Raw genomic sequence first — 13,825 nt, 5'->3', positions numbered from 1 at the left:
ATTTATCCTAACGAGGATTCATTTAACAATCAGGTGGTCGCAAACGTCTATCATAATTTTTCTTGAGACAAAATATACAGGGTGCGTCAAAAAGTAAATTTTGATACCAAGGTTGATTTTTTTGAAATGGAACTGTATGTTTTAAAATCCATTTTCGAAATATTTTTATTATGCATAGAATTTGACACATAATTCGAAAAAGGGATTTAAAAAATACTGGTCCATTTCTGCTCCATCTTTGGTGCATAACATGCACAAGAAAAATTATGATAGACATGTGGCGAAATGTGACATTACGATCTATCCTATCGCATACTGAACCTTTCGGTATATCTGCAGGTTTAACTGGAATTTACGTGACCCTCTTATCTCGAACACACTGTACAGTCATGAGTCACAAACTATGCGTACTATGCAACAATTTATCATTTAGTACGCATATTTAGTTTATTTATTTGAAATCAAGCGGTACTTTAATACTATGCGGTCAAAAATGAATTGCTGACGAGTCACCTTTGGAATTTTTGTTTACACGGGAAATCGTACTGAACTTAAACTTCCAAAGGCGACTCGACGACCACTTTCTTGATCGCCCGTTAGTACAGACGAACAAAATAATGACATTAAATAACTCATTCTTAAACATTTTTGATGATTTTCTCAAAAATTGTCATTTCTCTTTGGTTTTGGCTTAAATTTTTCACTTTTCGTGTATACCTACTTAAATATGTTATTATACCTGTCTTAATTTTTCAGAATTTCCGGTTTTTTGATTTTTGAATTTTTATCTTTTCGAATTTTTTCATTTTCAAATGTTGATTTTTAAACAGAAATGCCGCCACATTTGTTGCCTACCTCCCTTTCACAATGTACTTGTTTACAGCGATTCCTGATTGCTGATGTCACTCACACACTATATTTTGGAAGAACCGTACTTATCACTAAGTTCATTTTAATTCCGTGCCATTAATTGGCCTGCATTGAAATTGATGTTAATAAGCAAAGTATATTCTTCTTCAATAGAAATACAATAACTTGGTACATAATTGGCATAAATTTATTTGTCAACATATTTAATGTTTCTTGGTGATTTCATTATGGCGTGATAGATATTTTAGTAACAGCGTTCGTTAACATCCAATTCCTACGTTTCAGGTTTCTTCCTTCAGAAAGCCATCTGTCTAAATAAATATCAGATTTCTCCATCCTGACGAGAATTGCATTGTGTGGCATTTGCTGCATGTTTGTAATAGTAGACGAAAATCTAATAAAAGTAATTACAAAACGCATCATTTCATTTTCCTTTTCAAACACATGATATCTACCTGTCACTTCGTACAGGTCAATGTTCTGTAACCGCTATATTTTGCTAATAAAATTACGTAAGCGATGAAAGTTTGGTTTTTGCCATTACACAAAGAAGTCATTGATCAGTGTTAAGAAATCCCAGAAACTTTAGGGACTTGCAAAGATCAAGAATCCACAAACTGTTTTAAGGGAACCATTGTCCTTTCGAGATTCAATGCGGTGAGGGGGTGTAATGAGACTTTGATGGCACTGAAAAAACGACGCGCTCATTATTTCCTGAAAAAATGGTACGATGTTATTTATCTGCCATGAATGCGAATGATCTCTTGGACATGTATTGCTTTTTCATTGGACAAAAAGGCAAACATAACTGACCCAAAATAATTATGTTTCTGGGACCAAAAATTATTCCCACTATTTTTTTGCTTATATAATCATTCTAGCAAGAAAAACAACATCGCGTGTACTTTGGAAATTGTACCTTTTTTTATTACTTTCACCTTGAACAATGCTGTTACGAACAAAATGGAGGTCACATGTATAGTCATGTATCAAGAATTTAGATCACTTATGCTTGTAAAACAACTGAGCTACAATAATGTACCTACATTTTTTTCTCATCTAATCACTCTCCTTGTCGCTTCTACCTCGCTTTTAACCGACCTTTACAAAATGCACTTAGCTTTAAGTAATTGGTTATGGGCAATTAGATCACTCTCTTATTATGCAAACGGTGGTGTCTTACGTAACTTACACTAAATTCTAACAAAAGAGGAATAATTTGTTCGTTGTTAAAGGAGACGTGTGAATCGAGACCGACTTTCGATTATTTTTGTTGTGTTCGTTAACGAGTGAAAATGAAAAATAAAAATAAAATCAGAATGGACAATAAATTGGCGGCGGAACAGCTAATAATTTCGGAACAGAGCAACCAAGGCCTGACCGGTAAACCGCCGCTCGATAAGAAAATCGCCGATAAAGACAGGAAGGGCGATAAGAAGATAAAGAAGGGTAAGTCTCTTTTTTTATCGGAATTTGCGGTGCACCGCAAGAAGCTATTTTAGAGCCGTTACTATTTTTGTTTTTTTTTCTGTGCTAATAGTACGATTTAAATTGCGGTACGGCAGGTGTTTTTAATGTTTCCGGCATTTGCATCCGGTTATGCAATTAATTGCCGCTTCATTATGCGAAGGAAAGTATTCCTTTTTCCTTTAGTAGAGTGCTCCGTGGCAGAAATTATGACTTCCGTGGGGGTTTTGGTGTCACAAGCTGAAATTCACAAAAAATGAAAGGTCATCATATACTGATTCTAAATGTCAAGGCCGTCCAAAATCGGTCCATGCATTAGGGCACAAAACGCGAAAAACGAGTTAAGCACATGTACGGAAAGACGAAAAAATAACGAATTTTTTGGTATATAAATCAAAATTTTCTTTGTACAGTGAAAGTAATAATAAATTATCAAACGTTTCCAATTACATTGGGTCTTACGGAAGAATTAAACTTCAAACGCGATTATCTCAGTTCGATATCCCTAAAAATTTGACAAATTTTGAGCAACTTTTGCGTTTACATCGTATTATTTAATAAATGGAAGCCTATATCAAAAAGTTTTACTCTTAAAAAAAGTTTCGCTCATCGTTTATCTTTACATTGCACTGAGAATTATAATTTTATGTGCAATAGTAACCAAAATATGTAATTAAAAGTAAAACAACGAACTTTTTACTCACTTACAAACGAAGCGCTTTCGCTCCGGTGAATACAATCCATCTCTACATTTCCCGTAGCTCCATTTCGCTCTTACTCATAGGTACGTTCTCGACACGGGTATACCAAAGCTTTGCCAATATAATTGATACAGATAATTATTAATTACATAAATCAATGAATGTGAAACTCAAAAAGAGACCAAACCATAATTTTAAGAAACATAAAAAAAATTGTAGATACAGAACATCGCCTTATACTTACAACCCCGGGTAACTTTTTAAATGTGTCATACTAAATGATATGCACTTAATAACAAAACAATAATACCCTAAACCATTGAATTTATAACTATCAGTGAGAATTTAGAACAGTTAAATTGTTAGGAATTGGCCGCAATGTGATGAAAATGGGCAAAAGTTAGCCATAAGTTGCCACCAACAGAATACTCACTGTTTAAGGGTGTGTTTTTAAATCAAAATATGGCACCCTGTCCAAAATTGCCCCCCACAATGAATAGTACTTATATTAGTAGAAAAAGCGAACTTTTGCCCATTTTCATCACATTGCGGCCAATTCCTAACAATTTAACTGTTCTAAATTCTCACTGAATGTATAAAGGGTAAGTTATGCTCCAGCATGGTCCAAAGATCGTGCAAAATTCTACTGACATCACATCTAAGAGCACGGCGATTCTGAATGCTCAGTTGACGAAAAGGTTGTAAATAAATGGAATCAAATTTTTTTCTATTTGTCATTCTTTTAATGCACTTACCTAGGAAAAGAAATCACATTAGTGCTACGTGTTAGTTTAAGGTATTATTGTTTTGTTATTAAGTGCATATCATTTAGTATGACACATTTAAAAAGTTACCCGGGGTTGTAAGTATAAGGCGATGTTCTGTATCTACAATTTTTTTTATGTTTCTTAAAATTATGGTTTGGTCTCTTTTTGAGTTTCACATTCATTGATTTATGTAATTAATAATTATCTGTATCAATTATATTGGCAAAGCTTTGGTATACCCGTGTCGAGAACGTACCTATGAGTAAGAGCGAAATGGAGCTACGGGAAATGTAGAGATGGATTGTATTCACCGGAGCGAAAGCGCTTCGTTTGTAAGTGAGTAAAAAGTTCGTTGTTTTACTTTTAATTACATATTTTGGTTACTATTGCACATAAAATTATAATTCTCAGTGCAATGTAAAGATAAACGATGAGCGAAACTTTTTTTAAGAGTAAAACTTTTTGATATAGGCTTCCGTTTATTAAATAATACGATGTAAACGCAAAAGTTGCTCAAAATTTGTCAAATTTTTAGGGATATCGAACTGAGATAATCGCGTTTGAAGTTTAATTCTTCCGTAAGACCCAATGTAATTGGAAACGTTTGATAATTTATTATTACTTTCACTGTACAAAGAAAATTTTGATTTATATACCAAAAAATTCGTTATTTTTTCGTCTTTCCGTACATGTGCTTAACTCGTTTTTCGCGTTTTGTGCCCTAATGCATGGACCGATTTTGGACGGCCTTGACATTTAGAATCAGTATATGATGACCTTTCATTTTTTGTGAATTTCAGCTTGTGACACCAAAACCCCCACGGAAGTCATTTCTAGACGACTTTCTTTGCAACGAGCACTCTACTATTTATTTGCAGAGTACTTTCATTTGGAATTGGTAAACGGATAGAAAATTGCATACTGCTCGATAAATTACAACGGGGGGAGAAGTTCACCAATAACTATAGCATAGCAATGATGTGCTTCTCTTGGTTATGCATAACCCGTATCTTCTTTATTTATTGTATCTACATTTTATTTATTTTTATTTCCATTCGAAAAAATTAAATACCTCGCGTACAATTTATAATTTTGTATCTTGGCAGTTGGCACATCACTTAACCGGCTTCTTTTGTTTTTGTTTTTTTTGTCCCGGATCCAATCACTAGGGCTCTATGAACCAAGTATAAAAAATAAAACGCAATTATGGCTATGGTTTATAATGAAAAAGTTAGTGAGAATTAGAGGCGTAAAATTCAAGGTGTTATGACGTTTTGTTTGCGAGCTCGGAGCGAGCGAGGACCCTCGTGTGTTAGCAAACATTAATTAAGCATTAGGTTTGTTCATGATTGTCTAGTAAAAAACAGCGTTTTATTGTATTCAATGTTTTTTAATCAAAAATAACTTCGAAAAGTATTCGTTAAACATTTTGCTACGTGATAGAATAAACCATTAGTACGCATAATATTGAAGGATTACCTCCATGCAAAGAGTACAACGTTATAGGTATACTCTTTGCTCCATATTAAGAATTAGTTTTAGTAAAAGTTTGGATTTGGCATTACCTAACTCTAAAAAATTATTATTGGTCCCTTTCAGTGTGTACAGGGTGTCCCGTTTCAGACACTTTTATAGGGCCTATTTGTATTTGTCGAGGTATTTGTTAGTTCCATAAAAAAAGTAATACATATAGGCGCCGCCGTGTGCTCTTTTTGGGTCAAATTTAAAATGGTAAAATCAAATTTTGAAAATATTCGCTCCATTAAGACATAGACGGGGGGGAAAAAAATTGTCAATTTTCTTAGTTACAGATATAGGTACAAAAAAACTCCAGAAAAGTACAGGACTAAAAATGAAACACTATATTTTAATGTAAAATTAGCATACTAAATTCTCTGTTCAAAAATATAACGCAATACGAGACGCAACAGGAATATTAAAAAATTCTAAGATTAAAAAATGAAAAAGATTTTTAAATGTTTAAACATATTTTTTGAATCAATATTGAAATTTTTTTAATGTTTCTATAGCGCGTTCGCACCTCCAAATTCAGTATGGTGCTTATGGACATACAGTACATGCTTGCCAAACGTGACAATGACAGCACAAGGAGATTATGTTTTGTTTTAATACAATCACATGTCAATTTGACATCAATGCGGTTAGAAACAAGGATAGTATTATCGAAGAATGACTCAAACTAGTAAGAGAGGCAATTAGTCCATAAGACCCCATACTGAATCTGGAGGTGCGAACGCGCTATAGTGGTGTATTTTTGAAAAGAGAATTTGATATGCTGTCTTTTTACTTTAAATCATACAGAGCTTTAAAAAAATGAGGTTAGGTACAATAACTTTTTTACTTGACACTGTATATTTATTTTGAAATCGGCCGATTCTTCAACAATTATTATAAAGAAACATTTGTAATAAACAAAAATATGGGGTCATTCTGAAATTGATATATTTTTAAATCTCCCGTATCTATATCGAATGTTTTGATTTAGATTTTACCATCTTAAGTTGGATCCAGAGAGAACACATGACGTCTACTATTACTTTTTTGATAGCACTAACAAATCCGGAGATATCCTATTTATAAAGGTGACGAAAATGGATCTGTTTAACAGAAGCTTAAATGGTAACGTTTTGTAGCTGCCAAAAAAAGTTTTTTAGCGCATTTCCACAAAAATAAAAAAAAAATGCGCTATTGTGGCCACTTTGTCCGACCGTCCGTCCGCTCGTTTTGCGACGCTACTAGTTCTTTATCTTAAGAGCTATTGTTCTACTTTTTTCGCTATTTGGTTCGTTATAGTGTCGTATCTTGCACCAAGGAAGGAATTTTTTCTGTACCGCTTACAAAAAAAGTTATTGTAAAAAATCAAAAAACCGTTTTTTACATGTTCCATAATTTTACACTTTTGTCGTTTATTAACGATCCTAGAGATCGTTTATAATTTTGCATTGCTATCTGTCGTCTGCCTGTTGGTCTGTCCGTCTGTTCCTTTGTCTGTCTGTCCATCTATCTGTCCGTGTGAACGATAACTTTGTTTAGAAATGTTCGATCGCTTTTACATCTCCGTTAGTTATAAACTGAATTGCATGAAATTCAATATGGGCATAGCTTTAGCCATATAATACGCAATGCCAAAAGTTGAATCGAATCGATTCAACATTCACAGTGCCCTTTTCGCATCTCGACCATTTATAAACCGAATTGCAAACTTTTTTACTTATAAAAGTATTTGAATGAAACTTGATACATAGGCACTTGGGATAAAGGAAAATCAAACGCCAGTTTCAAAATTTGGTTTTGCGCATGCGCAGTGGCAACTTTTTTATCTATGGAGCCATTTAAGTGAAATTTGATACTTAGGTTCTTGGAACAAAGGAAAATCTAACATTAGTTTTAAAATTTAGGTTTGCGCATGCGCAGTTCCAACTTTCTTATTTAGAAAAGCATTGAAATGAAATTCTTCTCATAAACTGAAATTGAAGTAGCACGTCAACAATGGATTGCCCATGTGCAACGCTATCTTTCATATTTGTGGCCGGATTTTTACGATTTTAACAGAAGTTGCATCTTAGAAATGGGAAATGAATGCAAGTGGAAATGCGCTTTATGTAAATCGTTTACGATTACTTTTTAACTTGTTTATTTTTGTGGAAATGCGCTAAAAAGGTATTTTAATCTGAGCTACTGATACTATAAGGAGTAACTAATCATTAATTATTAATCAAGTAGTGAGAACCTGACACAGTGATATTTTAATTAATAGACACCACACGTATCATTGAAGAAATGAATAGGTTACGTTGTACTTTGCGTAACCACATTCATTGAGGAATATGTATGGGGTTACTATCGTTCATATGGTCATGCCCTTTATGAAAATCTCCACGAAATTGATGTACAAAAACAATATGGTAAATTTTGGAATTGGAATCTACAATTCAATAGTAGCAATCACTTTTACAACCATGTAGTATACCTCCCCGGCACGTTTTTAGCGCATTTCCACAAAAATAAAAAAAAAATGCGCTATTGTGGCCACTTTGTCCGTCCGTCCGTCCGCTAACTTTGCGACGCTACTAGTTTTTTATCTTAAGAGCTATTGTTCTACTTTTTTCGCTATTTGGTTCGTTATGGTGTCGAGTCTTGTACCAAGGAAGGAATTTTTTCTGTACCGCTTACAAAAAAGTTATTGTAAAAAAAACAAAAAACCGTTTTTTACATGTTCCATAATTTTACACTTTTGCCGTTTATTAACGATCCTAGAGTTCGTTTATAATTTTGCATTGCTATCTGTCGCCTGCCGGTTGGTCTCTCCGTCTGTTCCTTTGTCTGTCTGTCCATCTATCTGTCCGTGTGAACGATAACTTTGTTTAGAATGTTCGATCGCTTTTACATCTCCGTTAGTTATGAACTGAATTGCATGAAATTCAATATGGGCATAGATTTAGCCATATAATACGCAATGCCAAAAGTTGGATCGAATCGATTCAAAATTCACAGTGCCCTTTTCGCATCTCGACCATTTTATAAACCGAATTGCAAACTTTTTTACTTATAAAAGTATTTGAATGAAATTTGATACATAGGCACTTGGAATAAAGGAAAATCAAACGCCAATTTCAAAATTTGGTGTTGCGCATGCGCAGTGCCAACTTTTTTATTTATGGAAGAATTTAAACGAAATTTGATACATAGGCACTTGGGATAAAGGAAAATCAAACGCCAATTTCAAAAATTGGTTTTGCGCATGCGCAGTGCCAACTTTTTTTATTTATGGAAGAATTTAAACGAAATTTGATACATAGGCACTTGGGATAAAGGAAAATCAAACGCCAATTTCAAAATTTTGTTTTGCGCATGCGCAGTGCCAACTTTTTTATTTATGGAAGAATTTAAACGAAATTTGATACATAAGCACTTCGAATAAAGGAAAATCAAACGCAAATTTCAAAATTTGGTTTTGCGCATGCGCAGTGCCAACTTTTTTTATTTATGGAAGAATTTAAACGAAATTTGATACATAGGCACTTGGGATAAAGGTAAATCAAACGCCAATTTCAAAATTTGGTTTTGCGCATGCGCAGTGCCAACTTTTTATTTATGGAAGAATTTAAATGAAATGTGATACATAGGCACTTGGAATAAAGGAAAATCTAGCGCCAGTTTCAAAATTTTATTTTGCGCATGCGCCGTGCCAACTTTTTATCTATGGAACTATTTAAGTGAAATTTGATACTTAGGCGCTTGGAACAAAGGAAAATCTTAGTTTATTAGTTAGTTATAGTAAATTAGTTTTAAAATTTAGGTTTGCGCATGCGCAGTTCCAACTTTCTTATTTATAAAAGCATTGAAATGAAATTCTTCTCATAAACTGAAATTGAAGTAGCACGTCAACAATGGATTGCCCATGTGCAACGCTATCTTTCATATTTGTGGCCGGTTTTTTACGATTTTAACAGAAGTTGCATCTTACAAATGGGAAATGAATGCAAGTGGAAATGCGCTTTATGTAAATCGTTTACGATTACTTTTTAACTTGTTTTTCTTAAGGTCGGCAAAACTATTTGTAGAAATTATAAAATTAACCCACGACCTCTCGATGGTCGGTTGCAGGCGTCCGATACTGTTATTCAATCTTAATTGAACTCCAACTTCAATTACGCACGCATTGCTCGTACCATTATCGGTAATTAAAACGATTAATTTCGATACTAACGGAATTTTAAGTAGTGCAGTTGCCCCAATTTACTTCTATCGCTATGACGATGATTCAATGGCCTTGTTGTTTAAATTGTTGAATCACTTGCATGCATTTTTTGAGTGGTTATCGTCGAAAGATCTCGGCATTAAAATAACTTTCCCATAAAGGAATTCGTTATAAAAACCTATTTCCGTGTTTCCAAATTTGTCTTTAATAAATAACCACATTCAAAAGGTATGGCGGTGCTGACATACCTGTACGTAATTAAAACGGCTTTTAACGTCCAATGAGCCGTGTGAAATTTGCCAGAAATTACCAAAAAATAATATCCTCTTCGTATATTTTGTCGATTTCCACAAAAAAAAAACTGTCAACACACCAAACTTGTAACAGGTCCACTCTTAAATCAACCAAATGGGTATTCCGATTTAGAATATTAAATTACCTACACTTACATCCCGTGTATGTAATAACACACTGTACTGCAATATAAGTGAAGCCTCATTTTTTGCAAATACTTTTCTCTTCTCTAATTGCAGGGTAATTTAATATCAATCAGGAAGAAACTTGAATGGCAATGTGGTGTCCAAATGGATTCGCTAAACAAAACATTTCTGCTAGAAAATAGCTTCACTTTCTCCCAGGTCGAGATTAAAGCATAATAAGGATGCCCGCCCCCGCAAATTAAATTTTGTTCCATCTCAATTCAAACACACATTATCGAAAGTATTTTGAGTGTACTTTTCCGCCGGTAATGACATACTCGAGTACACTTTCTTGTTCCTAATTACACAGGTGGCCTAAAATAATTTTGTATGTTTCGTAGAGTAAATGCTATTTAGTCATCGTGTCGGCTGAAGGAACACGTCCAACACATGTCGTACATTTAAAATATGTTAACCCAATTCACAACCTACAACATGTTCACAAGACGTAAGTATGTGCAAAAATTCAGTGCTCCGATCTTATCATATAAATGACCTAAAACTACACAGATTGTGTACAAATTAGATTCATTGGTGGTTTGGGGTGTGCCTCATGGTAACATACACGGGCCCTTCTTTTTTATTACGTAATATGCCAGTCATATCCAGGCATCTTCCGCCAAGCCGTACAAAAGTTGGCAATCTCATCGTTTATCGATTGACTAATCTCTTAACTGTTAATCTATAAATACTTAAAAGTATTTGTATTTGCTTTTTGTCGTTATCGAGTACTCGATCAAAAGGCAGCAGACAATTGGTTTACGGACGGTTACGTAATTGTAGCCTTGAATTTCGTTGGCGAATCTTATTTTTTAAGGCACGGGAGTTAACTCAGAAAATGCAGTTCCGATCTGCTTGTTGAATTCGCGAATGCGTTCCTTACAATTAAATCTTATTCCGCTTGAGCTCCTCTTAAAGCGTCATTGTAAACATTGTGCTCGGTCGTCAAAGAAAGGAGCGCTTCATTTCTTTGTACAAGTCCAAAAAAAGTTCCGTTTGGGAAATGACGTCATCGTGACCTTATGCTCGTCTGGAAATATTTCAGGGCCGTTTATTTATTTACCTGGTCGCTAGTTTACAATGAAGTATGGAAAAATGCAGCGTCACATCCCATCATTTATATGTAGGTAGATTTGGCAAAAAACCAAATGGATCTAATTCAGCCTGATAAATTTGAGAGTACAATCTGCGAAAGTGTATAAATAGTTCATTCAGGACTAAATTATAGCTTACAGCATTCCATTGGTATCGTGTCTGTTGCAATTATAAAGATAGTTAACCTAGTTCAATATTGTTGGTATTTTTATTATTTGCAATTGCATATGATTTTGACGTTGGCCTTGTCTTTTTGTTTTGCGAACAGCTATACACACGTGTAAGATTGGTTGCCGACTTCGCAATAACATTTTTTTTTTCAAAAACAGAAATACATTAATTGTTTGTCCGCCTGTGGAATGAGATCTCAACACCCTTTACGAAGAGCCAATAACAAAGCACCGAAAAACGATTTTCCCAAATAACTTTCAGACTAAACTGTATTTTCTCCCTTTCTCTCGATAAAACGGCGCAACGCATATTATATGCATGGAGCCAACCTGAGTGACGGGTGTACCAATTTTCATCAGGTATGTCCCCCAACATCCATATTTTAGAAACTGTGGGAAAGGCCAGAGAACAAGCGGTCTTGAAGCGATATTTTTTTGTTTTTGAATCAATATTAATTTTGTTAGTGTTAAATTTGTGAGAAAAGAATTTGACACTATCTGTTTAGATTAAAATATACAGGGTGTTCCATTTAAAACAATGAGGGTAGGTCCGATAATTTTTTTACTTGACCCCATGACATAAACGGCAGATTAATCAACAATTATTATAAAGAAATTTTTGTAATAAACATTTTTCTGTATCTCTTAACTAAGAATATAGAGGGTCATTCTGAAATTATCAATTTTTTGATTTTACCTTTTTAAGTGTGACCCAAAAAGAGATCACACCTATCTTACTTTTTCATTTTTATTTATTTTTTACATTTTCGGAGATATCCTATAAACGTATCTAAAATGGAACACCCTGTATATAAGGAAATCTATTTGAACTAAAGAAGTGGTGAAATTACGCACCGACAGTAGAGGGTAATGGTAAGTATTGAATTCAGAATGAATATTTCCGCCCCCTTTATAAAGTGTGGGTGATGAGATCTTGATCTTTTGATGGAAAGATTAAAAAAGGTTTGGGTCGGCTCAATTAATTGATTAATACAATCGTTAAGTTAATTGACTTGCGGTGGTAAACACAAGAAAGCAATCTTGCCTTATTAGAATTTCTTCACAGCGCATCCGTCGTAATGATGAACCCTTATGTCATTCATTCATGTAGCGATCAATTAACTCTTTGAACCCAATTAGTACTTGTCACTAAGCTGTTGGGGAATTTCTTAATTCTAGCTCCAACACAACTAATTTGTCATAATTATCCTCATGCATATTTTGTTCAATTAATCTACTACCTACCTTCAATAGACATAAAAATGAAAATTGCCTAATTAAGTATAATTAGATTATTTGCCTCTTTATTGATTGCTAGGTACGATTTACAGACTACTTTTTTGTGGTTAAAAAAACTGATTTACTGTGCCTCAATTACAAATGACCTTAAGCAGTAATCGGTTGTAATCATGTTTAGTGTTGTCGAGTACAATTTTTCTGGTTGTTGGTTTTTTAGATTACCAATTAATTGTTACCTTCATTTCAGGAAAGACTCTGTGCCAGACGTGCAGTAAAAAATGTTCGGGGGAGGTGCTGCGCGTACAAGACAAATACTTCCACACTCACTGCTTCAAGTGCAAGAAGTGCAGCAAGTCTTTGGCCCAAGGCGGCTTCTTCCAGAAGGACGGTACTTATTTTTGCACAAATTGCTATCAAAACACATTCGGCACGAAATGCGCCACTTGCCAGGAGTACGTGGAGGGGGAGGTGAGGTGTATGTTTTCAAAGGTCGAAAATTAAAGCGTTTTTTTCCAGGTTGTGACGGCGTTAGGAAAAACCTATCATCAAAAATGTTTCAAGTGTGCTCGATGTTGTCAGCCGTTTCCATCTGGAGAAAAGGTCACGTATACTGGAAAGGAAGTTTTATGTCAAAAGTGTGTTAAAATTCCTATTCGAACTAGCTCCTCACCTCAAGCTAGTCCCACTTCAAACCACCCCAATGGTAAATATTTTGTTCAATTTTTATGCACACGGAAAATGATGTTCCCCTTCCTCCTGTTACAGAATGTGCTGGCTGCCATGAAGAACTAAAAGAAGGTCAAGCACTGGTTGCTTTAGATCGTCAGTGGCACATATGGTGTTTCAAATGTGGTAAATGCGGGGTAGTTCTTCATGGCGAGTATATGGGACGCGATGGTGTGCCGTATTGCGAACGCGACTATCAGCATCAATTTGGCGTAAAATGCGCCTATTGTAGCCGATTTATCAGTGGGAAAGTTCTACAGGTGAGTAATGAGTTTGTATGAAATTCTCGTTTAATGCCATTTGCCTTAAGGCTGGTGACAATCATCATTTTCATCCGACTTGCGCGCGATGCACCAAGTGTGGTGACCCCTTCGGGGATGGAGAAGAAATGTATTTGCAAGGTGGCGCAATTTGGCACCCGCGATGTGGTCCGGGTCCAACTGAGAATGGTCAAGTATTAAACGGTTCGGCTGAGGCAAATGGGCATTTGACCGATTGCGAATCCCGAGGCGGGGATATGTCTGGACGAGAATTTGATAGGATGAGTAGTTCGGGCGTTAGTGAAATGCAGGTCATTATTTTCATTTTT

The 13,825-nt window shown here is 34.9% G+C and overlaps 1 protein-coding gene across 13 annotated transcripts in view; it reads left to right on the top strand.

Annotated features, from left to right (window-relative positions):
• Positions 1-13,825, top strand: part of LOC116176900 (actin-binding LIM protein 3) — a 31,660-nt gene that overhangs the window by 9,285 nt on the left and 8,550 nt on the right. For 10 of the 13 annotated variants that reach the window (XM_031495728.1, XM_031495722.1, XM_031495727.1 and 7 more), the window contains exons 2-6: positions 2,106-2,319; positions 12,758-12,978; positions 13,027-13,213; positions 13,276-13,496; positions 13,547-13,807. In XM_031495728.1, the coding sequence (XP_031351588.1) occupies positions 2,166-2,319; positions 12,758-12,978; positions 13,027-13,213; positions 13,276-13,496; positions 13,547-13,807 (1,044 nt within the window). In that variant the 5' untranslated portion in view covers positions 2,106-2,165. The remainder of the gene's footprint in view (positions 1-2,105; positions 2,320-12,757; positions 12,979-13,026; positions 13,214-13,275; positions 13,497-13,546; positions 13,808-13,825) is intronic. The other 3 variants (XM_031495724.1, XM_031495725.1, XM_031495729.1) reach the window with 2 other exon arrangements.

This window comes from Photinus pyralis, unplaced genomic scaffold (assembly GCF_008802855.1).
Source record: "Photinus pyralis isolate 1611_PpyrPB1 unplaced genomic scaffold, Ppyr1.3 Ppyr1.4_LG7, whole genome shotgun sequence".
Classification (NCBI taxonomy): domain Eukaryota; kingdom Metazoa; phylum Arthropoda; class Insecta; order Coleoptera; family Lampyridae; genus Photinus; species Photinus pyralis.
Note: the sequence above shows the minus strand (reverse complement) of the source record. Positions and strands in the feature narration are given on the sequence as shown.